Consider the following 26,517-nt stretch of genomic DNA (forward strand, 5'->3'; position numbering starts at 1 on the left):
CGCACACAACCCCTCCCCCACGACTCTGCAGTCTGTGAAATCAGAGCGCATTTCCTGTTTATTCCTCCTGACACCAGCTGACACATTCTAAAGGAGTGATTAAGAATGTTATATCCACTGTTTATATTCCACTGAATTTTCTTGATGGGCCCAACACATATGAACATACAGTTGATCCAAAAAATTATTTAGATACTTAAGACACACTGAATATTTATGAATGTAAATACACTAGATGACAAACATGAAGCCAGTTGTCATTCATTTTTTAAGAAAAATAGCACAAGCACTCTTTAAAATAATAGATTTACTGCTCAATAAAGAAAAAATCAACACCTGTGGTTCCTCTGCTAGGACACATGTGAGAACCGACTTCATACATCCACTAAAAATGATCAAAATGCCTGCTGATTTGAAGAAATTTAGCAATAATGATAGATAGAAAAGATAATGCAGCATTTGAGACAAGAAGTTATAGAGGCCTAATGTTCAGAAATGTGTAAGTGTAAATTAAATGATGAAATACTGTATAAGCAAAACTTTACAGGTCACAAAGAAATCTCACCTCTGCAGTAACATCTGGTTCATCTGTATGCCTGTTTTGCTTTGGCACAGTCCTCGTGCCACTTAAGTCAACGTTTAAAACACTTTGACTAGAGGGCCGCAAACACTTCAGATCACTCTTTCTGGAGTCAGTAGTGCCACACACCTCATAATTGTACACGTGCTGTAAAGTTCCTGTGCCGCCTACGTCTGCGTAAAGAGGTGGATAATACGGAATAACTGGAAGATTCGCTCCAGATTTGTAAAACATGTGCTCGCGTCTCCATCTGTAGCATTTGACTGACAGTATGGCAATGATAGACACGATAAAGAGAAATGAAACCACAGCCAAGGCCAAGACCAGATAGAAAGTCAGGTTGTCGTTGTATTCCTTGTCATGCGTAAAGTCAGTGAACTCCGAGAGCACTTCAGGGAAGCTGTCCGCCACCGCCACGTTAACATTGACTGTAGCTGATCGAGAGGGCTGCCCGTTGTCCTCCACTACAACAGTGAGTCTTTGTTTGACAGCATCTTTATCTGTGACTTGGCGTACAGTTCTTATTTCTCCATTCTGTAAGCCCACTTCAAACAGCGCCCTGTCTGTGGCTTTGTGCAGTTTATATGAGAGCCAGGCATTCTGACCAGAGTCCACATCAACAGCCACCACTTTAGTCACCAGATAACCCACATCTGCCGAACGAGGCACTATTTCAGCCACCACAGAAGCGGCTGACTGGACCGGATACAGAACCTGAGGCGCGTTGTCATTCTGGTCCTGAATGATTATTTTCACGCTCACGTTGCTGCTGAGAGGAGGAGAGCCTCCGTCCTGCGCTTTTACTGTGATTGTAAATGACTTTAATTGTTCATAATCAAACGATTTTGTTGCATAAATCGTCCCACTCTCGGAGTTGATAGAAACAAAAGACGAAATGGGTATGCCGTTCAAATCAGTATCGGAAATTAAGTAGGATATTCGTGCGTTTGCTCCCAAATCTGCGTCATGCGCTTTAACACTGAACAAAGACAGAGAGGGCGAGTTATTCTCCATCACATACGCATTATATGAATCCTGCTCAAACTGCGGAGCATGATCATTTACATCAGTGATCTTTACGTTTAAAGTCTTTTTACTAAACAACGAAGGGCTGCCGCTGTCTTTGGCTGTGATGGTAATATTATACTCAGGTGTGTCTTCTCTGTCTAGCTCGGAGTCCGTGACAATACTGTAATAATTAGTCAAAGATGATTCGATTTTAAACGGAAGGTCTCTGTCAATAAAACAGGTAATCTTTCCGTTTTCGTCAGAATCGCTGTCTTGTATATTTATCATGGCCACTACAGTTCCAAGTGGTGAATTCTCAGGTATACTGTTAGAGAAAGACATAAGCGTCATTTTTGGTGTGTTGTCATTTACGTCTGTCACTTCCACTGTCACCTCAGACGAATCTGACAAACCCCCCTGATCTTTAGCCTGAATTTTAAACTCGTGTATTGCGGACTCTTCGAAATCAAGCTCACCAATCAGTCTTATTTCACCACTGGACGGATCGACAGAAAACAGGTCTCGAATTTTGGGTGTGGTGTGTTCGAAATAATATCCAATTTGTCCATTCGAGACGGTATCCGCATCAGTCGCATTAACAATAGTTAGCAGCGATCCTTTTGCGGTGTTTTCTGGGATAGATATTCTGTATGTGTTCTTTTGGAAAACCGGAGCATTGTCATTTATGTCTAAAACAATAACGTGTATTTTTACCGTGCCTGAGCGTTTGGGGTTGCCTCCATCTGTAGCAGTTAATGTCAAATATAAATGTTCTTGTTTCTCTCTGTCCAAAGGCGTTTGCAAAACAAGCTCGACGTTTTTACTGCTGCCGGATCGACTTTGTGTCTTTAGTGTAAAATGATCAGTAGGATGAATTGAATAACTTTGAATACTATTAATGCCGACATCAGGATCAACTGCGCTATCCACAGTAAAACGCGCTCCGGTTGAAGCCAACTCACTGATTTCTAATGCAATTTCACCTCTTGTGAATGCAGGACTGTTGTCGTTAACATCCAGGATTTCTATAGTGATGCGATAGAGCTCGATAGGATTTTCTAAGATGACTTCAAAGCTCAGACTGCACGCGGATACAGCACCAGCACACAAAAGCTCTCGGTCGATTCTCTCCTTAATAATGATGTGCCCTTTCTCCCGGTCCAGCTCAACATATTCCCGGCCACCTGCTGTAAAGATCCGCGCTTTCCCCGTTGTCAGCCTTTTAAGCTCAAGACCTAGGTCTTTAACTATGTCTCCGACGAATGAACCGGGTGCCATCTCCTCTGGCACGGAGTAACGGACCTGTCCGTACGCGCCACAGAGAAAATGTGCACAGAACAGCAGAACACACGACGGCCATGCAGAATGACAATTCTTCCTTTTCATGGTGATGGCGGAGCTTTGATTGATCTTTCCTAAAAAGAATATCCACTCGGTAGCGCAGAAACGTCTTCAAAAATCTAATCTTCTAATAATTAAATTGAAATCTAAAAATGAAACAAAGCATGTATACTGCCTGTTAAAAGCGTCATCCAGATTTTGCGGTGCACAAGGCTTTGTACTAAATGCACAGCCCAAGTGGCACGGAAGGCGTGTATGATGCATAAAATCAGCCAGATCAACCTTATCAACCAACAGCGACACTTAGGGTTCAATCCAAGAACTGCACATTGCTTATCACAAGCGCGTTATGAGAGCTATTTATGAAGACGGTGGTAGTGCTGGAGCAGGGTGCAAGCGGAAACATCCACTTTTACGCACATTGAAAGACCTACAGTGGAGAAAAATACGGTCTGTTTCTTTTCAAATCAAGCTGAAAAGAAATGTATTTACTTGCAAAGAGACAAAAAGCCAAAGTCAAAGGAAAATACACAAATGCGTAAAACTCCATACTCGCTCACAATGTGTTTATTGTACACTTTAACACATTACTAAATAAGAGTATATTTTAAAATGAAGCATGGACAAAACGAATTAAACACAATCTCATTCCAAAAAATCTCACCTGATTTTCTGTATCTCTGGATATCTGTTTATGCTCCTGAATGTGCTGCAGTGTCTGTGTTCCACTGGTGTCCAGACTAATGATGCTCTGACTACAAGGTCGAACAAACTTCAGATCACTCTTTCTGGAGTCAGTAGTGCCACACACCTCATAATTGTACACGTGCTGTAAAGTTCCTGTGCCGCCTACGTCTGCGTAAAGAGGCGGATAATACGGAATAACTGGAAGATTCGCTCCAGATTTATAAAACATCCGCTCGCGTCTCCATCTGTAGCATTTGACTGACAGTATGGCAATGATAGACACGATAAAGAGAAATGAAACCACAGCCAAGGCCAAGACCAGATAGAAAGTCAGGTTGTCGTTGTATTCCTTGTCATGCGTAAAGTCAGTGAACTCCGAGAGCACTTCAGGGAAGCTGTCCGCCACCGCCACGTTAACATTGACTGTAGCTGATCGAGAGGGCTGCCCGTTGTCCTCCACTACAACAGTGAGTCTTTGTTTGACAGCATCTTTATCTGTGACTTGGCGTACAGTTCTTATTTCTCCATTCTGTAAGCCCACTTCAAACAGCGCCCTGTCTGTGGCTTTGTGCAGTTTATATGAGAGCCAGGCATTCTGACCAGAGTCCACATCAACAGCCACCACTTTAGTCACCAGATAACCCACATCTGCCGAACGAGGCACTATTTCAGCCACCACAGAAGCGGCTGACTGGACCGGATACAGAACCTGAGGCGCGTTGTCATTCTGGTCCTGAATGATTATTTTCACGCTCACGTTGCTGCTGAGAGGAGGAGAGCCTCCGTCCTGCGCTTTTACGCGAATGTTAAATTCTTTTGTTTGCTCATAATCAAAAGAACGAACAGCAAGAATCTCTCCGCTCTCTGCATTCACTGAAATACAGGTCGAGGCAGAGACGCCATTCACAAGAACATCCTCTAGAAAATATGAAATACGCGCGTTACTGCCAGAGTCTTTGTCACGCGCTTTAACAGATAAAACAGAGAGTCCGGGGGAATTATTCTCCATCACATATGCGGTGTATGACTGACGCTGGAACACAGGGGCGTTGTCATTGACATCAGAGATTTTCAGTGTCAGTGTTTTATTAGTAGAGAAAGATGGCGAGCCCTCATCAATAGCTGTTACTGTGATATTATATTCTGATATTTTTTCACGGTCTACAACCTGATAAGTAACTAAAGTGTAGAAATTTGAGGAGGACGATTTGATGCGAAATGGCAAATCTGAATTAACGAAGCATTTAAATTGTCCGTTTTTACCGGAGTCTATATCTTTAATGTTGAGCATCGCAATCACTGTGTCTGGGGCGGAGTCCTCTGGGATGGGACTGGAGAATGAGATAACGCTGATAACAGGTGCATTGTCATTAACATCAGTCAATTCAATGAGCACTTTACTATTATCAGTTAGTCCTCCCTTATCCATGGCCTCAAGATTCAGTTCGTATTGCTTTGATTTTTCATAATCCAGCAGGCCATTAACGCAAATTTGCCCTGTGTTTGGATCGATTCTAAAAAGGTCCAAGTCTTTCCCAGAACTTTGTGAAAACGAATATGTCACCTCACCATTTGGTCCTTTGTCTTTGTCTGTAGCACTCACTGTCAGCACTGCTGTACCTATCGCTGCATTTTCTGCTAAAGAAACTCTGTACACTGACTGACTGAACGCGGGTGTATTGTCGTTTACATCAATTACTGTGACACTTATTTTAACTGTTCCGGATTTTTGAGGGCTTCCTCCATCAAATGCCGTCAGGGTTAATTTCAGTTCTTCATCTCTCTCCCTGTCTAACGGTGACTGCAAAATCATTTCTACATATTTTGTACCATCATTGCGCGATAACTCTTTCAATGAAAAATAATCAGTTGGTATCAGAGTATATCTTTGGAGTGTATTCAAGCCAACATCAGGATCGTGCGCACTGTCTAAAGAAAAACGAGCACCGGGGACGGCAAGCTCACTTATCTGAAAGTTTATCTCTTTTCTAGTAAATACAGGAGCATGATCATTGATATCTAATATTTCCACATCAATTCTATGCAGCTCCATGGGGTTTTCTAGAATGATCTGAAAATGTAAGGAGCAGGGAGACACTTGGGCGCACAGCTCCTCTCTATCTATCCTCTCTTTCACTATCAGCGTCCCTTTATCCACATTCAGACCGATGTACTCACGACTGTCATCCGTAAAGATCCGCGCTCGACCAGATTTCAGCCTCTTAACATCCAAACCGAGATCCTGAACGATATTTCCCACCAGCGAGCCCTTTGTCATCTCCTCTGGAATAGAATAACGGACCTGCCCGCGCGCAACGGCCATGACAAAGACGCAGAGCACGAGAGGCTGCATTAGCCATGATGAAATCCGCGTCGAAGATGCGCCTCTTTGGGCGTAAAAACAACAAAGAACCGACATCATCCAAATCTGCTATTCCGCTAAAGATGAAAAGACGAAGAACAAAAGATTCAAGAAGATTGAAATGTATCATCTGAAAACACAGGGCAGCGAATGTCTCGACGCTTCAGTGTTAAGAAGAGACTGTGTGAATGAAAGAGATATTCTGCAGAATGTGATGTCAGAAAGTGGAGGAGGATCTAAAAACGAGTGTTTAAAGCTGGAACATACTGACCAACAGCGGCACTTAGTGCATCAGAGAAATATTACACTGAAAAATACTGATGAAGAGAAATACAACTATATGAACTGCGACCAGCGTAGTATACATTTAGCGTTAAAACAGCTGAAATAGAAATACAAAAGTTTGTTTGAATGGAGCACCAAAAAATATGATGAAAGAAAAATAGTTAAAAGCAAAGCAGAAAATATAAAATAGACTTTAAATAATGCAGGAACAATTCATTATGACTCACCCATGCGCGCGTACATACACACAATAACATTTTGCTGGACTGAGTGCAACTGGAAAAATGTATTTTTAAGACTTTGCATGTAATTTCCTAATATTGAAAAGTCAATATTTTAATATGAAAAAGTGTGGAAAAAATGTAGTCATGACATCAAAATGATATCCGTACAGTGAATTTCAACTACAGCTGCCAGTTTGTTCTATTAATCAAAAAAAAAAAAAAAAAACAAACAAAAAAAAAAAAAAAAAATACCGTGCAAATTAATAAAACTGAGGAAGTTAGAAAAAGAAAAAGAATAATTAAATGGAAAAATCTAACTACTCACTCGAGCTCACCTGATCAAAAGAATCATCATTATTCAATCTTTCCCTCTGCGCATGCGTGAGTGTGTGTGTTCCACTGGTGTCCAGACTAATGATGCTCTCACTGCAAGGTCTGACGTATTTCAGATCACTCTTTCTGGAGTCAGTGGTTCTGCAAACCTCATAATTGTACACGTGCTGTAAAGTTCCTGTTCCGCCTACGTCTGCGTAAAGAGGCGGATAATACGGAATAACTGGAAGATTCGCTCCAGATTTGTAAAACATGCGCTCGCGTCTCCATCTGTAGCATTTGACTGACAGTATGGCAATGATAGACACGATAAAGAGAAATGAAACCACAGCCAAGGCCAAGACCAGATAGAAAGTCAGGTTGTCGTTGTATTCCTTGTCGTGCGTAAAGTCGGTGAACTCCGAGAGCACTTCAGGGAAGCTGTCCGCCACCGCCACGTTAACATTGACTGTAGCTGATCGAGAGGGCTGCCCGTTGTCCTCCACTACAACAGTGAGTCTTTGTTTGACAGCATCTTTTTCTGTGACTTGGCGTACAGTTCTTATTTCTCCATTCTGTAAGCCCACTTCAAACAGCGCCCTGTCTGTGGCTTTGTGCAGTTTATATGAGAGCCAGGCATTCTGACCAGAGTCCACATCAACAGCCACCACTTTAGTCACCAGATAACCCACATCTGCCGAACGAGGCACTATTTCAGCCACCACAGAAGCGGCTGACTGGACCGGATACAGAACCTGAGGCGCGTTGTCATTCTGGTCCTGAATGATTATTTTCACGCTCACGTTGCTGCTGAGAGGAGGAGAGCCTCCGTCCTGCGCTTTTACGCGAATGTTAAATTCTTTTGTTTGCTCATAATCAAAAGAATGAACAGCAAGAATCTCTCCGCTCTCTGCATTCACTGAAATATAGGTCGAGGCAGAGACGCCATTCACAAGAACATCCTCTAGAAAATATGAAATACGCGCGTTATTGCCAGAGTCTTTGTCACGCGCTTTAACAGATAAAACAGAGAGTCCGGGGGAATTATTCTCCATCACATATGCGGTGTATGACTGACGCTGGAACACAGGGGCGTTGTCATTGATATCAGAGATTTTCAGTGTCAGTGTTTTATTAGTCGAGAATGATGGCGAGCCCTCATCAATAGCTGTTACTGTGATATTATATTCTGAGATCATCTCCCGATCCAAAAGCTCACCAGTGACTAAACTGTAGAAATTTGGGGTTGATGACTTTATTTTAAACGGTAAATTCTGAGGAATGAAGCACTTAACTATTCCGTTTTTACCCGAATCTAAATCTTTGACATTCAACATTGCTATTACAGTCTCTGGCGCTGAATTCTCCGGCACTGGGTTTGAAAAGGAAATTACGCTTATTATAGGAGCATTGTCATTTATATCAGTAATTTCAATATGCACTTTACTGGTATCACTTAATCCTCCTTTGTCTGTTGCTTCCACATATAATTCATACTTTTTTGATTTCTCAAAATCTAACGGACCATTAACTGTAATCTCCCCTGTACTGGAATCAATTTGGAAAAGGTTAGATAAACGTTCACTGCTCTTGGAAAAAGAATACGCAATCTCTCCATTAGATCCAATATCTCCATCAGTTGCACTAACGCTTAACACAGTGGATCCTCTAGAAAAATTCTCTGGAATTGAAGCTCTATAGACTGACTGACTGAAAACAGGTGCATTGTCATTTGCATCTAAAACAATAACGTTTATTTTGACAGTGCCCGTTTTTTGAGGGTTTCCGCCATCGAATGCAGTTAAGATCAATTTATGTTCCTCTGCCGATTCTCTGTCAAGGGGTTTTTGCAAAGTCATTTCTACATATTTTGTTTCGTCGAGATGAGCAGGTATTTTAACCGTGAAATGATCAGATGGAGTTAATTTATATGTCTGAAGAGAATTTAGACCTACATCAGGATCTTTCGCGCTATCGATTGAATATCGAGCCCCAGACAAAGCAAGTTCACTTATTTGAAAAGTAATCTCTTTTTTCATGAACACTGGAGCATGATCATTAATATCTAATATTTCCACATCAATTCTATGCAGCTCCATGGGGTTTTCTAGAATGATCTGAAAATGTAAGGAGCAGGGAGACACTTGGGCGCACAGCTCCTCTCTATCTATCCTCTCTTTCACTATCAGCGTCCCTTTATCCACATTCAGACCGATGTACTCACGACTGTCCTCCGTAAAGATCCGCGCTCGACCAGATTTCAGCCTCTTAACATCCAAACCGAGATCCTGAACGATATTTCCCACCAACGAGCCCTTTGTCATCTCCTCTGGAATAGAATAACGGACCTGCCCGCGCGCAACGGCCATGACAAAGATGCAGAGCACGAGAGGCTGCATTAGCCATGATGAAATCCGCGTCGAAGATGCGCCTCTTTGGGCGTAAAAACAACAAAGAATCGACATTATCCAAATCTGCTATTCCACTAAAGATGAAAAAACGAAGAACAAAAGATTCAAGAAGATTGAATTGTATCATCTGAAAACACAGAGCAGCGAATGTCTCGACGCTTCAGTGTTAAGAAGAGACCGTGTGAATGAAAGAGATATTCTGCAGAATGTGATGTCAGAAAGTGGAGGAGGATCTAAAAACGAGTGTTTAAAGCTGGAACATACTGACCAACAGCGGCACTTAGTGCATCAGAGAAATATTACACTGAAAAATACTGTTGAAGAGAAATACAAAAACTATATGAACTGCGACCAGCGTAGTATACATTTAGCGTTAAAACAGCTGAAATATAAATACAAAAGTTTGTTTGAAAGGAGCACTAAAAATATGATGAAAGGAAAACAGTCAAAACCAAAACAGAAAATATAAAATAGACTTTAAATAATGTAGGAACAATTCATTATGACTCACCCATGCGCGCGCACATATACACACAAAAAGCTCTTACTTGACTTACTTGAAACTGGAAAAATATATATTTTTAAAGACTATGCATGTTATTTCCTATTAAATATTGAAGAGTTAAGGGTTTAATATGAAAAAGTGTGAAAAAATGGAGTCACCAATATGATACTGGAAAATTTAAATAAACTACAGCTGCCAGTTTCTTTTTCTATCAATTGAAAAAAACTACATAGCACATTAACAAAACTGAGTAAGTGAGAAAGAGAAAAATAATAAATAAAAAAAGACACCAAAGGCATATTCACAACTACTCACTCGAGCTCACCTGATCAAAAGAATCATCATTATTCAGTCTCTCCCTCTGCGCATGCGTGAGTGTGTGTGTTCCACTGGTGTCCAGACTAATGATGCTCTCACTGCAAGGTCTGACGTATTTCAGATCACTCTTTCTGGAGTCAGTGGTTCTGCAAACCTCATAATTGTACACGTGCTGTAAAGTTCCTGTTCCGCCTACGTCTGCGTAAAGAGGCGGATAATACGGAATAACTGGAAGATTCGCTCCAGATTTGTAAAACATGCGCTCGCGTCTCCATCTGTAGCATTTGACTGACAGTATGGCAATGATAGACACGATAAAGAGAAATGAAACCACAGCCAAGGCCAAGACCAGATAGAAAGTCAGGTTATCGTTGTATTCCTTGTCGTGCGTAAAGTCGGTGAACTCCGAGAGCACTTCAGGGAAGCTGTCCGCCACCGCTACGTTAACATTGACTGTAGCTGATCGAGAGGGCTGCCCGTTGTCCTCCACTACAACAGTGAGTCTTTGTTTGACAGCATCTTTATCTGTGACTTGGCGTACAGTTCTTATTTCTCCATTCTGTAAGCCCACTTCAAACAGCGCCCTGTCTGTGGCTTTGTGCAGTTTATATGAGAGCCAGGCATTCTGACCAGAGTCCACATCAACAGCCACCACTTTAGTCACCAGATAACCCACATCTGCCGAACGAGGCACTATTTCAGCCACCACAGAAGCGGCTGACTGGACCGGATACAGAACCTGAGGCGCGTTGTCATTCTGATCCTGAATGATTATTTTCACGCTCACGTTGCTGCTGAGAGGAGGAGAGCCTCCGTCTTGCGCTTTTACGCGAATGTTAAATTCTTTTGTTTGCTCATAATCAAAAGAATGAACAGCAAGAATCTCTCCGCTCTCTGCATTCACTGAAATATAGGTCGAGGCAGAGACGCCATTCACAAGAACATCCTCTAGAAAATATGAAATACGCGCGTTATTGCCAGAGTCTTTGTCACGCGCTTTAACAGATAAAACAGAGAGTCCGGGGGAATTATTCTCCATCACATATGCGGTGTATGACTGACGCTGGAACACAGGGGCGTTGTCATTGATATCAGAGATTTTCAGTGTCAGTGTTTTATTAGTAGAGAAAGATGGCGAGCCCTCATCAATAGCTGTTACTGTGATATTATATTCTGAAATCATCTCCCGATCCAAATGCTCATCAGTGACTAAACTGTAGAAATTTGGGGTTGATGACTTTATTTTAAACGGTAAATTCTGAGGAATGAAGCACTTAACTATTCCGTTTTTACCCGAATCTAAATCTTTGACATTCAACATTGCTATTACAGTCTCTGGCGCTGAATTCTCCGGCACTGGGTTTGAAAAGGAAATTACGCTTATTATAGGAGCATTGTCATTTATATCAGTAATTTCAATATGCACTTTACTGGTATCACTTAATCCTCCTTTGTCTGTTGCTTCCACATATAATTCATACTTTTTTGATTTCTCAAAATCTAACGGACCATTAACTGTAATCTCCCCTGTACTGGAATCAATTTGGAAAAGGTTAGATAAACGTTCACTGCTCTTGGAAAAAGAATACGCAATCTCTCCATTAGATCCAATATCTCCATCAGTTGCACTAACGCTTAACACAGTGGATCCTCTAGAAAAATTCTCTGGAATTGAAGCTCTATAGACTGACTGACTGAAAACAGGTGCATTGTCATTTGCATCTAAAACAATAACGTTTATTTTGACAGTGCCCGTTTTTTGAGGGTTTCCGCCATCGAATGCAGTTAAGATCAATTTATGTTCCTCTGCCGATTCTCTGTCAAGGGGTTTTTGCAAAGTCATTTCTACATATTTTGTTTCGTCGAGATGAGCAGGTATTTTAACTGTGAAATGATCAGATGGAGTTAATTTATATGTCTGAAGAGAATTTAGACCAACATCTGGATCATTAGCGCTATCGATTGAATATCGAGCCCCAGACAAAGCAGATTCGCTTATTTGAAAAGTAATCTCTTTGTTCATGAAAGAAGGAGCATGATCATTAATATCTAATATTTCTACGTCAATTCTATGCAGCTCCATGGGGTTTTCTAGAATGATCTGAAAATGTAAGGAGCAGGGAGACACTTGGGCGCACAGCTCCTCTCTATCTATCCTCTCTTTCACTATCAGCGTCCCTTTATCCACATTCAGACCGATATACTCACGACTGTCCTCCGTAAAGATCCGCGCTCGACCAGATTTCAGCCTCTTAACATCCAAACCGAGATCCTGAACGATATTTCCCACCAGCGAGCCCTTTGTCATCTCCTCTGGAATAGAATAACGGACCTGCCCGCGCGCAACGGCCATGACAAAGACGCAGAGCACGAGAGGCTGCATTAGCCATGATGAAATCCGCGTCGAAGATGCGCCTCTTTGGGCGTAAAAACAACAAAGAACCGACATCATCCAAATCTGCTATTCCACTAAAGATGAAATAACGAAGAACAAAAGATTCAGGAAGATTGAATTGTATCATCTAAAAACACAGAGCAGCGAATGTCTCGACGCTTCAGTGTTAAGAAGAGACCGTGTGAATGAAAGAGATATTCTGCAGAATGTGATGTCAGAAAGTGGAGGAGGATCTAAAAACGAGTGTTTAAAGCTGGAACATACTGACCAACAGCGGCACTTAGTGCATCAGAGAAATATTACACTGAAAAATACTGTTGAAGAGAAATACAAAAACTATATGAACTGCCACCAGCGTAGTATACATTTAGCGTTAAAACAGCTGAAATATAAATACAAAAGTTTGTTTGAATGGAACACCAAAAAATATGATGAAAGGAAAACAGTCAAAAGCAAAACAGAAAATATAAAATAGACTTTAAATAATGCAGGAACAATTCATTATGACTCACCCATGCGCGCACACATAAAATCTCATACTTGACTGAGTGCAACTGGAAAAATGTATTTTTTAAGACTTTGCATGTAATTTCCTAATATTGAAAAGTCAATATTTTAATATGAAAAAGTGTGGAAAAAATGTAGTCATGACACAGCTGCCAGTTTTTTTTTCTATTAATCGAAAATAAATAAATAAATAAATAAATAAATAAAATAAATAAATAAAAGAATACAGTGCAAATTAATAAAACTGAGGACGTTAGAAAAAGAATGATTCAATGGAAAAATCACATGCATAACTACTCACTCGAGCTCACCTGATCAAAAGAATCATCATTATTCAGTCTTTCCCTCTGCGCATGCGTGAGTGTGTGTGTTCCACTGGTGTCCAGACTAATGATGCTCTCACTGCAAGGTCTGACGTATTTCAGATCACTCTTTCTGGAGTCAGTGGTTCTGCAAACCTCATAATTGTACACGTGCTGTAAAGTTCCTGTTCCGCCTACGTCTGCGTAAAGAGGCGGATAATACGGAATAACTGGAAGATTCGCTCCAGATTTGTAAAACATGCGCTCGCGTCTCCATCTGTAGCATTTGACTGACAGTATGGCAATGATAGACACGATAAAGAGAAATGAAACCACAGCCAAGGCCAAGACCAGATAGAAAGTCAGGTTGTCGTTGTATTCCTTGTCGTGCGTAAAGTCAGTGAACTCCGAGAGCACTTCAGGGAAGCTGTCCGCCACCGCCACGTTAACATTGACTGTAGCTGATCGAGAGGGCTGCCCGTTGTCCTCCACTACAACAGTGAGTCTTTGTTTGACAGCATCTTTATCTGTGACTTGGCGTACAGTTCTTATTTCTCCATTCTGTAAGCCCACTTCAAACAGCGCCCTGTCTGTGGCTTTGTGCAGTTTATATGAGAGCCAGGCATTCTGACCAGAGTCCACATCAACAGCCACCACTTTAGTCACCAGATAACCCACATCTGCCGAACGAGGCACTATTTCAGCCACCACAGAAGCGGCTGACTGGACCGGATACAGAACCTGAGGCGCGTTGTCATTCTGATCCTGAATGATTATTTTCACGCTCACGTTGCTTCTGAGAGGAGGAGAGCCTCCGTCCTGCGCTTTTACGCGAATGTTAAATTCTTTTGTTTGCTCATAATCAAAAGAACGAACAGCAAGAATCTCTCCGCTCTCTGCATTCACTGAAATATAGGTCGAGGCAGAGACGCCATTCACAAGAACATCCTCTAGAAAATATGAAATACGCGCGTTATTGCCGGAGTCTTTGTCACGCGCTTTAACAGATAAAACAGAGAGTCCGGGGGAATTGTTCTCCATCACATATGCGGTGTATGACTGACGCTGGAACACAGGGGCGTTGTCATTGACATCAGAGATTTTCAGTGTCAGCGTTTTATTAGTCGAGAATGATGGCGAGCCCTCATCAATAGCTGTTATTGTGATATTGTATTCTGATATTGCTTCTCGATTTAATAACTGTTCAGTGACTAAACTATAGAAATTGCTGGTCGATGACTTGATTCTAAAGGGTAAGTCTGCAGCAATTGAACATTTAACGTGTCCATTTCTTCCTGAATCTAAATCTTTGACATTTAACATCGCTATTACAGTGTCCGGTGCTGCGTCCTCAGGTATTGTGTTAGAGAATGACATTACGCTTATGACAGGGGCATTGTCGTTTACATCCGTAATTTCAATAAGTACTTTACAAGTATCTGTTAAACCACCCTTATCTGTCGCTTCTATGTCTAACTCGTGGTATTTAGAAATCTCAAAATCTAAATCACCTTTAACTGTGATCTCCCCGTTTAAAGACCCGATGCTGAAAATATTAGAAACACTACGGCTGCTTTGAGACAAATAATATTCAATATCTCCGTTTGCACCCTCATCTGCATCTGTGGCGGATACCGTAATGATAAGAGAGCCCAAAGGGGTGTTTTCGGGCAAACTAACTCGATAAACAGATTGAGTGAATGACGGAGCGTTGTCATTTGCATCAAGAACAACAATATTTATCTTAACAGCGCCAGATTTTGCTGGGCTGCCTCCATCGAATGCGGTTAAAAGCAATTTATGTACACTTTGCTTCTCTCGGTCTAAGTGAGCCTGCAGCACCATCTCTACATATTTAGTGCCATCAGGGCGAGACAACGATTTTAGTGTGAAATAATCGCTGGGATTGAGTTTATACGTCTGAAGTGTATTAAGACCTACATCTGGATCTTTAGCGCTTTCCAATGAATATCGAGCTCCAGGAATGGCTGATTCACTTATTTGAAAATCAATTTCTTTTCTATCGAATGTAGGAGCATTATCATTAATGTCTAATATTTCTACATCAATTCTATGCAGCTCCATGGGGTTTTCTAGAATGATCTGAAAATGTAAGGAGCAGGGAGACACTTGGGCGCACAGCTCCTCTCTATCTATCCTCTCTTTCACTATCAGCGTCCCTTTATCCACATTCAGACCGATGTACTCACGACTGTCCTCCGTAAAGATCCGCGCTCGACCAGACTTCAGCCTCTTAACATCCAAACCGAGATCCTGAACGATATTTCCCACCAGCGAGCCCTTTGTCATCTCCTCTGGAATAGAATAACGGACCTGCCCGCGCGCAACGGCCATGACAAAGACGCAGAGCACGAGAGGCTGCATTAGCCATGATGAAATCCGCGTCGAAGATGCGCCTCTTTGGGCGTAAAAACAACAAAGAACCGACATCATCCAAATCTTCTGTTCCACTAAAGATGAAAAGACGAAGAACAAAAGATTCAAGAAGATTGAATTGTATCATCTGAAAACACAGAGCAGCGAATGTCTCGACGCTTCAGTGTTAAGAAGAGACCGTGTGAATGAAAGAGATATTCTGCAGAATGTGATGTCAGAAAGTGGAGGAGGATCTAAAAACGAGTGTTTAAAGCTGGAACATACTGACCAACAGCGGCACTTAGTGCATCAGAGAAATATTACACTGAAAAATACTGATGAAGAGAAATACAACTATATGAACTGCGACCAGCGTAGTATACATTTAGCGTTAAAACAGCTGAAATATAAATACAAAAGTTTGTTTGAAAGGAACACCAAAAAATATGATGAAAGGAAAATAGTCAAAAGCAAGACAGAAAATATAAAATAGACTTTAAATAATGTAGGAACAATTCATTATGACTCACCCATGCGTGCGCACATATACACAATAAAAACCTCTTACTTGACTGAGTGCAACTGGAAAAATATATATTTAAAGACTACGCATGTAATTTCCTAATATTGAAAAGTTAATATTTTAATATGAAAAAGTGTGGGAAAAAATGTAGTCATGACATCAAAATGATATCCATACAGTAAATTTCAACTACAGCTGCCAGTTTTTTTTCTATTAATTGAAAAAATACAGTGCAAATTAATAAAACTGAGAAAGTCAGAAAAAGAAAAAGAATAATTCAATGGAAAAATCATATGCATAAGTATTCACTGGAGCTCACCTGATCAAAAGAATCATCATTATTCAATCTCTCCCTCTGCGCATGCGTGAGTGTGTGTGTTCCACTGGTGTCCAGACTAATGATGCTCTCACTGCAAGGTCTGACGTATTTCAGATCACTCTTTCTGGAGTCAGTGGTTCTGCAAACCTCATAATTGTACACGTGCTGTAAAGTTCCTGTTCCGCCTACGTCTGCGTAAAGAGGCGGATAATACGGAATAACTGGAAGATTCGCTCCAGATTTGTAAAACATGCGCTCGCGTCTCCATCTGTAGCATTTGACTGACAGTATGGCAATGATAGACACGATAAAGAGAAATGAAACCACAGCCAAGGCCAAGACCAGATAGAAAGTCAGGTTATCGTTGTATTCCTTGTCGTGCGTAAAGTCAGTGAACTCCGAGAGCACTTCAGGGAAGCTGTCCGCCACCGCCACGTTAACATTGACTGTAGCTGATCGAGAGGGCTGCCCGTTGTCCTCCACTACAACAGTGAGTCTTTGTTTGACAGCATCTTTATCTGTGACTTGGCGTACAGTTCTTATTTCTCCATTCTGTAAGCCCACTTCAAACAGCGCTCTGTCTGTGGCTTTGCGCAGTTTATATGAGAGCCAGGCATTCTGACCAGAGTCCACATCAACAGCCACCACTTTAGTCACCAGATAACCCACATCTGCCGAACGAGGCACTATTTCAGCCACCACAGAAGCGGCTGACTGGACCGGATACAGAACCTGAGGCGCGTTGTCATTCTGATCCTGAATGATTATTTTCACGCTCACGTTGCTGCTGAGAGGAGGAGAGCCTCCGTCCTGCGCTTTTACGCGAATGTTAAATTCTTTTGTTTGCTCATAATCAAAAGAACGAACAGCAAGAATCTCTCCGCTCTCTGCATTCACTGAAATATAGGTCGAGGCAGAAACGCCATTCACAAGAACATCCTCTAGAAAATATGAAATACGCGCGTTATTGCCAGAGTCTTTGTCACGCGCTTTAACAGATAAAACAGAGAGTCCGGGGGAATTATTCTCCATCACATATGCGGTGTATGACTGACGCTGGAACACAGGGGCGTTGTCATTGATATCAGAGATTTTCAGTGTCAGCGTTTTATTAGTAGAGAAAGATGGCGAGCCCTCATCAATAGCTGTTACTGTGATATTATATTCAGATATTTTTTCACGGTCTAAAAGCTGATCAGTGATCAAACTGTAGAAATTCTGGGCAGATGACTTCACTTTGAAAGGCAAATCTGTAGCAATAGAGCATTTAACCTGTCCGTTTCTTCCTGAATCTAAATCTTTGACATTCAGCATCGCTATCACAGTTTCTGGTGCTGCGTCCTCGGGTATTGGGTTAGAAAATGAAATCACACTGATTACAGGGGGGTTGTCATTTACATCTGTAATGTCAATTACAACTTTACTAGAGTCAGTTAAACCACCTTTGTCTGTAGCATCTATGTTTAACTCAAACTGCTTCGCTCTCTCGTAATCCAAATCTCCCTTTACGGTAATTTCACCTGTATTTGTGTCAATGTGGAATAAATCAAGGGCTTTTCCTGAACTACGTGAAAAAGAATATGTGATCTCACCGTTTGCGCCTTGGTCATTATCAGTAGCGCTTACCTTGATTACTACAGCACCATTCGGTGAATTCTCAAATAAAGAAACACGGTAAACAGGCAGACTGAAAACAGGGGCGTTATCGTTTGCGTCTATGACCGTAACACTTATTCTGACAGTGCCAGTTCTCTGCGGATTGCCGCCATCAAAGGCTGTAAGGGTTAACTTGTGCTCCTGCTGAGTCTCTCTGTCTAAAGGTAATTTAAGAACCATTTCGACGTATTTTGAGCCATCGTTTCGTGAAAGAACCTTCAAATCAAAATTATCTGTTGGATTTAACGTGTATGACTTGAGCGCGTTAGTGCCAGTGTCAGGATCCTGGGCGCTGTCTAATGAAAATCGAGCCCCGGGAAGTGCAGATTCACTTATTTGAAAATCAATTTCCTTTCTGGCAAAAACAGGAGCATGATCATTAATATCTAATATTTCTACATCAATTCTATGCAGCTCCATGGGGTTTTCTAGAATGATCTGAAAATGTAAGGAGCAGGGAGACACTTGGGCGCACAGCTCCTCTCTATCTATCCTCTCTTTCACTATCAGCGTCCCTTTATCCACATTCAGACCGATGTACTCACGACTGTCCTCCGTAAAGATCCGCGCTCGACCAGATTTCAGCCTCTTAACATCCAAACCGAGATCCTGAACGATATTTCCCACCAGCGAGCCCTTTGTCATCTCCTCTGGAATAGAATAACGGACCTGCCCGCGCGCAACGGCCATGACAAAGACGCAGAGCACGAGAGGCTGCATTAGCCATGATGAAATCCGCGTCGAAGATGCGCCTCTTTGGGCGTGAAAACAACAAAGAACCGACATCATCCAAATCTGCTATTCCACTAAAGATGAAAAGACGAAGAACAAAAGATTCAAGAAGATTGAATTGTATCATCTGAAAACACAGGGCAGCGAATGTCTCGACGCTTCAGTGTTAAGAAGAGACCGTGTGAATGAAAGAGATATTCTGCAGAATGTGATGTCAGAAAGTGGAGGAGGATCTAAAAACGAGTGTTTAAAGCTGGAACATACTGACCAACAGCGGCACTTAGTGCATCAGAGAAATATTACACTGAAAAATACTGATGAAGAGAAATACAACTATATGAACTGCGACCAGCGTAGTATACATTTAGCGTTAAAACAGCTGAAATAGAAATAAAAGATCTTTTAAACTAAACACCTAAAATATAATGAAAGAAAAATAGTCAAAAGAAAAACAGAAAATATAAAATAAACTTTAAAGAATGCACCCATGCGCACACACACAAAAAAACTTTTACTTGACTGAGTACAACTGGAAAAATGCATTTTAAAGACTATGCATGTAATTTCCTACTAAATATTGAAAAGTCAGGGTTTTAGTATGAAAAAAAGTGTGGAAAAAAATGTAGTCACCAACACCAGTACATTTCAAATACAGCTGCCAATTTTTTTTTTCTATCAGTCGGAAAAAAATAAAATAAAAAAAAAATAAAAATAAACATACAGTGCACATTAATAAAACTGAGGAAGTAAGAAAAAGAAAAATAATAATTCAATGGAAAACAGCAAATCATATGCATAACAACTCACTCGAGCTCACCTGATCAAAATCATCATTATTCAGTCTTTCCCTCTGCGCATGCGTGAGTGTGTGTGTTCCACTGGTGTCCAGACTAATGATGCTCTCACTGCAAGGTCTGACGTATTTCAGATCACTCTTTCTGGAGTCAGTGGTTCTGCAAACCTCATAATTGTACACGTGCTGTAAAGTTCCTGTGCCGCCTACGTCTGCGTAAAGAGGCGGATAATACGGAATAACTGGAAGATTCGCTCCAGATTTGTAAAACATGCGCTCGCGTCTCCATCTGTAGCATTTGACTGACAGTATGGCAATGATAGACACGATAAAGAGAAATGAAACCACAGCCAAGGCCAAGACCAGATAGAAAGTCAGGTTGTCGTTGTATTCCTTGTCGTGCGTAAAGTCAGTGAACTCCGAGAGCATTTCAGGGAAGCTGTCCGCCACCGCCACGTTAACATTGACTGTAGCTGATCGAGAGGGCTGCCCGTTGTCCTCCACTACAACAGTGAGTCTTTGTTTGACAGCATCTTTATCTGTGACTTGGCGTACAGTTCTTATTTCTCCATTCTGTAAGCCCACTTCAAACAGCGCCCTGTCTGTGGCTTTGTGCAGTTTATATGAGAGCCAGGCATTCTGACCAGAGTCCACATCAACAGCCACCACTTTAGTCACCAGATAACCCACATCTGCCGAACGAGGCACTATTTCAGCCACCACAGAAGCGGCTGACTGGACCGGATACAGAACCTGAGGCGCGTTGTCATTCTGGTCCTGAATGATTATTTTCACGCTCACGTTGCTGCTGAGAGGAGGAGAGCCTCCGTCCTGCGCTTTTACGCGAATGTTAAATTCTTTTGTTTGCTCATAATCAAAAGAACGAACAGCAAGAATCTCTCCGCTCTCTGCATTCACTGAAATATAGGTCGAGGCAGAGACGCCATTCACAAGAACATCCTCTAGAAAATATGAAATACGCGCGTTATTGCCAGAGTCTTTGTCACGCGCTTTAACAGATAAAACAGAGAGTCCGGGGGAATTATTCTCCATCACATATGCGGTGTATGACTGATGCTGGAACACAGGGGCGTTGTCATTGACATCAGAGATTTTCAGTGTCAGTGTTTTATTAGTAGAGAAAGATGGCGAGCCCTCATCAATAGCTGTTACTGTGATATTATATTCTGATATTTTTTCACGGTCTAAAAGCTGATCAGTGATCAAACTATAGAAATTTAAGGATGATTGTCTGATTCGAAATGGTAAATTAGGGTTAATTAAGCATCTCACCTGTCCATTTTTCCCCGAATCTAAATCTTTGACATTCAGCATCGCTATCACAGTCTCAGGAGTTGAGTTTTCTGGTAAAGGGTTTGAGAACGATATGACATTAATTACAGGGGCATTGTCGTTAACATCTGTTATTTCCACCATCACTTTAGCAGTATCTGTTAACCCCCCATTGTCTGTTGCCACCACATTCAATTCGTATTTCTTGGATTTTTCAAAGTCTAGATGGGCAACAACAATTATATCACCATTAGTGGGCTCAATACTGAAAATATTTAAGATGTTTTTGCTGCTTTGCGAGAATGAATAGGACACTTGTTTATTTGTTCCTTGATCTGCGTCAGTTGCACTAACCTTCATGACTAATGAACCCTTTTGCGCATTTTCAGCGACAAGTGCTGTATATACAGACTGACTAAAAACAGGCGCGTTGTCGTTTGCATCCAAAACATTGACGTTTATTTTCACTGTACCGGTTTTTGGGGGGGTTCCGCCATCAAACGCCGTTACAATCAGATTATGTTCCTCCTGTTTTTCTCTGTCTAATGGTGTCTGCAAGACCATTTCCACATATTTAGTACCATCAGTGTGAGACAACGTTTTGAGCACAAAATGATCATTTGTACTTAATTTATACGTCTGAAGTGAATTTATACCCTCATCAGCATCTTTAGCACTATCGATTGAATATCGAGCTCCAGGCAACGCTAGTTCGCTAATTTGAAAATGTATCTCTTTGCTTATGAAAACGGGAGCATGATCATTAATATCTAATATTTCTACATCAATTCTATGCAGCTCCATGGGGTTTTCTAGAATGATCTGAAAATGTAAGGAGCAGGGAGACACTTGGGCGCACAGCTCCTCTCTATCTATCCTCTCTTTCACTATCAGCGTCCCTTTATCCACATTCAGACCGATGTACTCACGACTGTCCTCCGTAAAGATCCGCGCTCGACCAGATTTCAGCCTCTTAACATCCAAACCGAGATCCTGAACGATATTTCCCACCAGCGCGCCCTTTGTCATCTCCTCTGGAATAGAATAACGGACCTGCCCGCGCGCAACGGCCATGACAAAGACGCAGAGCACGAGAGGCTGCATTAGCCATGATGAAATCCGCGTCGAAGATGCGCCTCTTTGGGCGTAAAAACAACAAAGAACCGACATCATCCAAATCTTCTATTCCATACAGAAGAAAAGACAAAGAAGAAAAGATTTAAGAAGGTTAAAAAAAATCTAACTTCAGCCGAAAACACAGGGCAGCGAATGTCTCGACGCTTCAGTGTTAAGAAGAGACCGTGTGAATGAAAGAGATATTCTGCAGAATGTGATGTCAGAAAGTGGAGGAGGATCTAAAAACGAGTGTTTAAAGCTGGAACATACTGACCAACAGCGGCACTTAGTGCATCAGAGAAATATTACACTGAAAAATATGTTTAAAGAGTAGTACAATAATCTGCACCAGCTGGTCGTTAAAACATTATTTTTGAAATGTAAAAAATGATTAAAAAATGGTAAAAATCATGATGAAAAGGAAAATAGTCAAAAGCAAAGTAGAAAATATTAAACAGTCCCTTATTAAAGCAGGTATGATTAATTGCATGCGCGTTTATTGTAAAAATATTCTTATTGTATATATCTCATGCGAAAAAGTTAGGACATCCTATTAAATTCCATGGTTTTCTCTATCAGGGCATAATAAAAATTCATCTGGTCCTTGGCAGGTTTTAATTTGCAAAATAAAACCTCAGATGAACAACAACAAATGACATATCACACTGTGTCATTATTTATTTAACAAAAACTAGGCCAAATTGGAAAACCCATGGGTGACAAAATTAGGGCACCCTTACTGTTAACATAGGAATTCAGAGGGTGAGTAATGATCAGGCACTGCTAATCAAATGTCTTTGATTAACTGATCATCAGCAAGTGTGATCAACTTTATAAAAGCTGAAGTTCTGGCAGTTTGAGCATCAGGAGACTTCAGATGTGTGTTAACACAATGCCAAGGAGGAAAGACATCAGCGATTATTTTAGAGAAGCAATTGTTGCTGCCTACTGCCTAGCAATCTGAAAAGGGTTACAAGGCCATTTCCAAACAATTTGAAGTCCATTATTCTACAGTGAGATAGATTATTCACAAGTGGAAAACATGCAAGACAGTTGCCAATCTTCCCAGGAGTGAACTTTCCAGCAAATTCAGCCCAAGATCAGAGCTTGCAATGCTCAGAGAAATTGCAAACAACCCAAAAACTACACCTCAGACTCTACAGGCCTCAGTTAACATGTTAAATTATAAAGTTCAAAACGATACAATTAGAAAAAAAGATGGGACAAGTATGGAATGTTTGTAAGGGTTGTCAGGAGAAAGCTTCTTCTCGCTAGAAGAACATGGCAGCATGGCTTAGCTTTGCAAAGTTGCATCTGAACAAACAATAAGACTTCTGGAACAATGTCATTTGAACAGATGAGAACAAAGTGGAGATGTTTGGCCATAATGCACATCGATAAGTTTGGTGAAAACCACGCTGGTGGAGGGCTGATGATTTTGTGAGGACAGCCGTCCGACGGCTAAAGCTTGGCCAAAATTGGGTCATGTAACTGAACAATGATCTGAAGATTACCAGAAAATCTACAGCAGAATGGCTGAAAAAAGAGAAAAGAATCAAGGCGTTGCAATGGCCCAGTGAAATCCAGACCTCATCCTGACTGAAATGCTGTGGCAAGAGCTGTGCATAGAAAAATGTCCACAAACCTCAATAAACTAGAGCAATGCTGTAAAGAAGAGCAGGCCAAATTCCTCCAGAATGATGTGAGAGACTGATAAAGTCATACAGAAAATGATTACTTAAAGTTTTTTTCTGCTAAAAGTGGATCTACAGGCAATTGAATTATAGGGTGTCCTAACTTTGTCATCCTAGTCTCTTCCATCTTGGCTTTATTTTTGTTGAATAAATGAAGACACGGTGTGATGTGTTTTGTTCATCTGAGTTTATATTTTCCAAATTTTAAGACCTGCTAAGCACTTGGATGATTTTTTTGTAATGCCTTTATACCGAAAAGCATAGAATAAAATAGGGTGTCCTAACTTTTTCACATAACTGTATATATATTTATACACTATATATATATATATATATATATATATATGTGTGTGTGTGTGTAATACAGAGCAATAAAACTGGGGAAGTCAGACAGAGACACCAAAAAAGCACATTCAAAATCATTCACTCGAGCTCACCTGATCATCACAATCATCAAAGTTCAGTCTCTCCCTCTGCGCATGCGTGAGTGTGTGTGTTCCACTGGTGTCCAGACTAATGATGCTCTCACTGCAAGGTCTGACGTATTTCAGATCACTCTTTCTGGAGTCAGTGGTTCTGCAAACCTCATAATTGTACACGTGCTGTAAAGTTCCTGTGCCGCCTACGTCTGCGTAAAGAGGCGGATAATACGGAATAACTGGAAGATTCGCTCCAGATTTATAAAACATCTGCTCGCGTCTCCATCTGTAGCATTTGACTGACAGTATGGCAATGATAGACACGATAAAGAGAAATGAAACAACAGCCAAGGCCAAGACCAGATAGAAAGTCAGGTTGTCGTTGTATTCCTTGTCGTGCGTAAAGTCGGTGAACTCCGAGAGCACTTCAGGGAAGCTGTCCGCCACCGCCACGTTAACATTGACTGTAGCTGATCGAGAAGGCTGCCCGTTGTCCTCCACTACAACAGTGAGTCTTTGTTTGACAGCATCTTTATCTGTGACTTGGCGTACAGTTCTTATTTCTCCATTCTGTAAGCCCACTTCAAACAGCGCCCTGTCTGTGGCTTTGTGCAGTTTATATGAGAGCCAGGCATTCTGACCAGAGTCCACATCAACAGCCACCACTTTAGTCACCAGATAACCCACATCTGCCGAACGAGGCACTATTTCAGCCACCACAGAAGCGGCTGACTGGACCGGATACAGAACCTGAGGCGCGTTGTCATTCTGGTCCTGAATGATTATTTTCACGCTCACGTTGCTGCTGAGAGGAGGAGAGCCTCCGTCCTGCGCTTTTACGCGGAACTGGAAATCTTTTATCTGCTCGTAATCGAAAGATCGCACTGCATGTATGACTCCACTATCAGCACTAACGGACACTAACGAGGAGACGGGCACTCCGTTAACCGACGAGTCCTCCAGAATGTAAGACACACGGGCGTTCTGGTTAAAATCTGCGTCTCTGGCTCTGACTGTGAATATGGAAAGACCCGGTGTGTTGTTTTCTTGAACAGAGGCCTCATATGAGCTCTTCTCAAAGACGGGCGCGTTATCATTCACATCTGATATCTGTAAGGAGAGAGTGACGCTGCTGGAGAGAGAGGGCACGCCCTCATCAGAGCACGTCACACTGATGTTATACTCAGACTCTCGCTCTCGGTCTAAATCATTATCAGTCACAATACTATAAAATCCATTAGAAGTTGATTTGATTGTAAAAGGAATGTTTTCATTTACACTGCACTGAACCTGTCCGTTACTGTCAGAATCTGGATCATTAACACTGATGATGGCAATCACAGTACTCTGTGGCGAGTTCTCCGGTATCGCATTAGATTTTGACATCACTGTGATGACTGGCGCATTATCATTTACATCAATCACATCGACCATTATTTTACTAGAATCAGACAATCCACCGTTATCTACTGCTTCTATATCAATTTGGTAAAGCTTAAATGTTTCAAAGTCAATTTTTCCGACTAAAGTCACTAATCCATTTTCATCTATATGAAAAATGTCAGATACCTCGTCACTGTTTGCAATTAAATAACTGACGTCTCCATTTGTCCCTTTATCTGAATCAGAAGCGCTAACAGTGATGAGTGGCGTGCCGCTTTGTGAGTTTTCTGTAATAATCGCCCTATATATAGGTTTAGTAAAAACTGGAGCGTTATCGTTAACATCAAGCACTGTAATATGAATCTGAACCGTCCCTGATTTAGGTGGTTCTCCACCATCTATTGCGGTTAATATCAGAGACATGTTTTCCTGTTTTTCTCGGTCTAAAGGCTTTTGAAGAATCATTTCAACCTTTTTACTCCCATCACTCTGACCATGAGTTTTTAAATTAAAATGATCAGTAGGCTGCAGAAAATAACTCTGTAGGTCATTAGCGCCAATGTCTGCATCTATCGCTTTCTCCAGCATGAATTTTGATCCTACCACAGCTGATTCGCTTATCTCAAATCGTCTCTCATCTCTTTTAAAAATGGGAGAATTGTCATTTATATCTGTAATTTCAACAGTTACCCTAAACAGTTCCATAGGATTATCGAGAATAATCTGTAAATGCAGCGCGCAAGGCGTTGTCTGTCCGCACAGCGCCTCTCGGTCTATTCTCTCTTTGATAAGGAGGACTCCTCTTTCTTTATTCAGCTCGATGTATTCAGCGCTGTCTCCTGTATAAATACGCGCTTTACCCGATTTCAGCCTCTTTAAATCTAATCCCAAATCCTGCGCTATGTTCCCGACTAAAGAGCCTTTCGCCATTTCTTCAGGAATGGAGTAACTGACCTGCCCGAGAGCTGAACTGAGA

General features: G+C 41.4%; 2 protein-coding genes, 1 long non-coding RNA gene and 3 pseudogenes across 44 annotated transcripts in view; 1 reads left to right on the forward strand and 5 right to left on the reverse strand.

The window, feature by feature from the left end:
• Positions 1-26,517, reverse strand: part of LOC127525756 (protocadherin gamma-A12-like) — a 169,497-nt gene that overhangs the window by 26,284 nt on the left and 116,696 nt on the right. Inside the window, exons 1-2 of one of the 42 annotated variants that reach the window (XM_051918623.1) lie at positions 17,188-19,142; positions 6,823-7,554 (exon numbers count right to left, since the gene is read on the reverse strand). The exons of 35 other annotated variants lie outside the window; for them this stretch is intronic. In XM_051918623.1, the coding sequence (XP_051774583.1) occupies positions 6,823-7,554; positions 17,188-18,900 (2,445 nt within the window). In that variant the 5' untranslated portion in view covers positions 18,901-19,142. Of the gene's footprint in view, positions 1-565; positions 3,487-3,593; positions 3,741-6,822; positions 7,555-16,455; positions 19,148-24,176; positions 26,496-26,517 lie in introns of those variants that run through there. 6 more of the 42 variants (XM_051918648.1, XM_051918641.1, XM_051918660.1 and 3 more) reach the window with 6 other exon arrangements.
• On the forward strand, positions 630-24,638 carry LOC127525778 (uncharacterized). Its single transcript, XR_007933414.1, has 3 exons — positions 630-765; positions 16,659-16,812; positions 24,534-24,638. It is a non-coding gene; the product is annotated as an uncharacterized LOC127525778 (long non-coding RNA).
• On the reverse strand, positions 3,614-6,801 carry LOC127525771 (protocadherin gamma-A11-like; annotated as a pseudogene).
• Positions 10,053-13,237, reverse strand: LOC127525772 (protocadherin gamma-A11-like; annotated as a pseudogene).
• On the reverse strand, positions 13,258-16,306 carry LOC127525773 (protocadherin gamma-A11-like). The gene is given in 2 exon segments (XM_051918717.1): positions 13,258-13,426; positions 13,429-16,306. Coding segments are annotated over 2 exon segments (2,295 nt in total). The 5' UTR covers positions 15,692-16,306; the 3' UTR covers positions 13,258-13,394.
• LOC127525769 (protocadherin gamma-A11-like) lies at positions 19,669-22,573 on the reverse strand (annotated as a pseudogene).

This window comes from Ctenopharyngodon idella, chromosome 14 (assembly GCF_019924925.1).
Source record: "Ctenopharyngodon idella isolate HZGC_01 chromosome 14, HZGC01, whole genome shotgun sequence".
In the NCBI taxonomy this organism is placed as follows: Eukaryota; Metazoa; Chordata; class Actinopteri; order Cypriniformes; family Xenocyprididae; genus Ctenopharyngodon; species Ctenopharyngodon idella.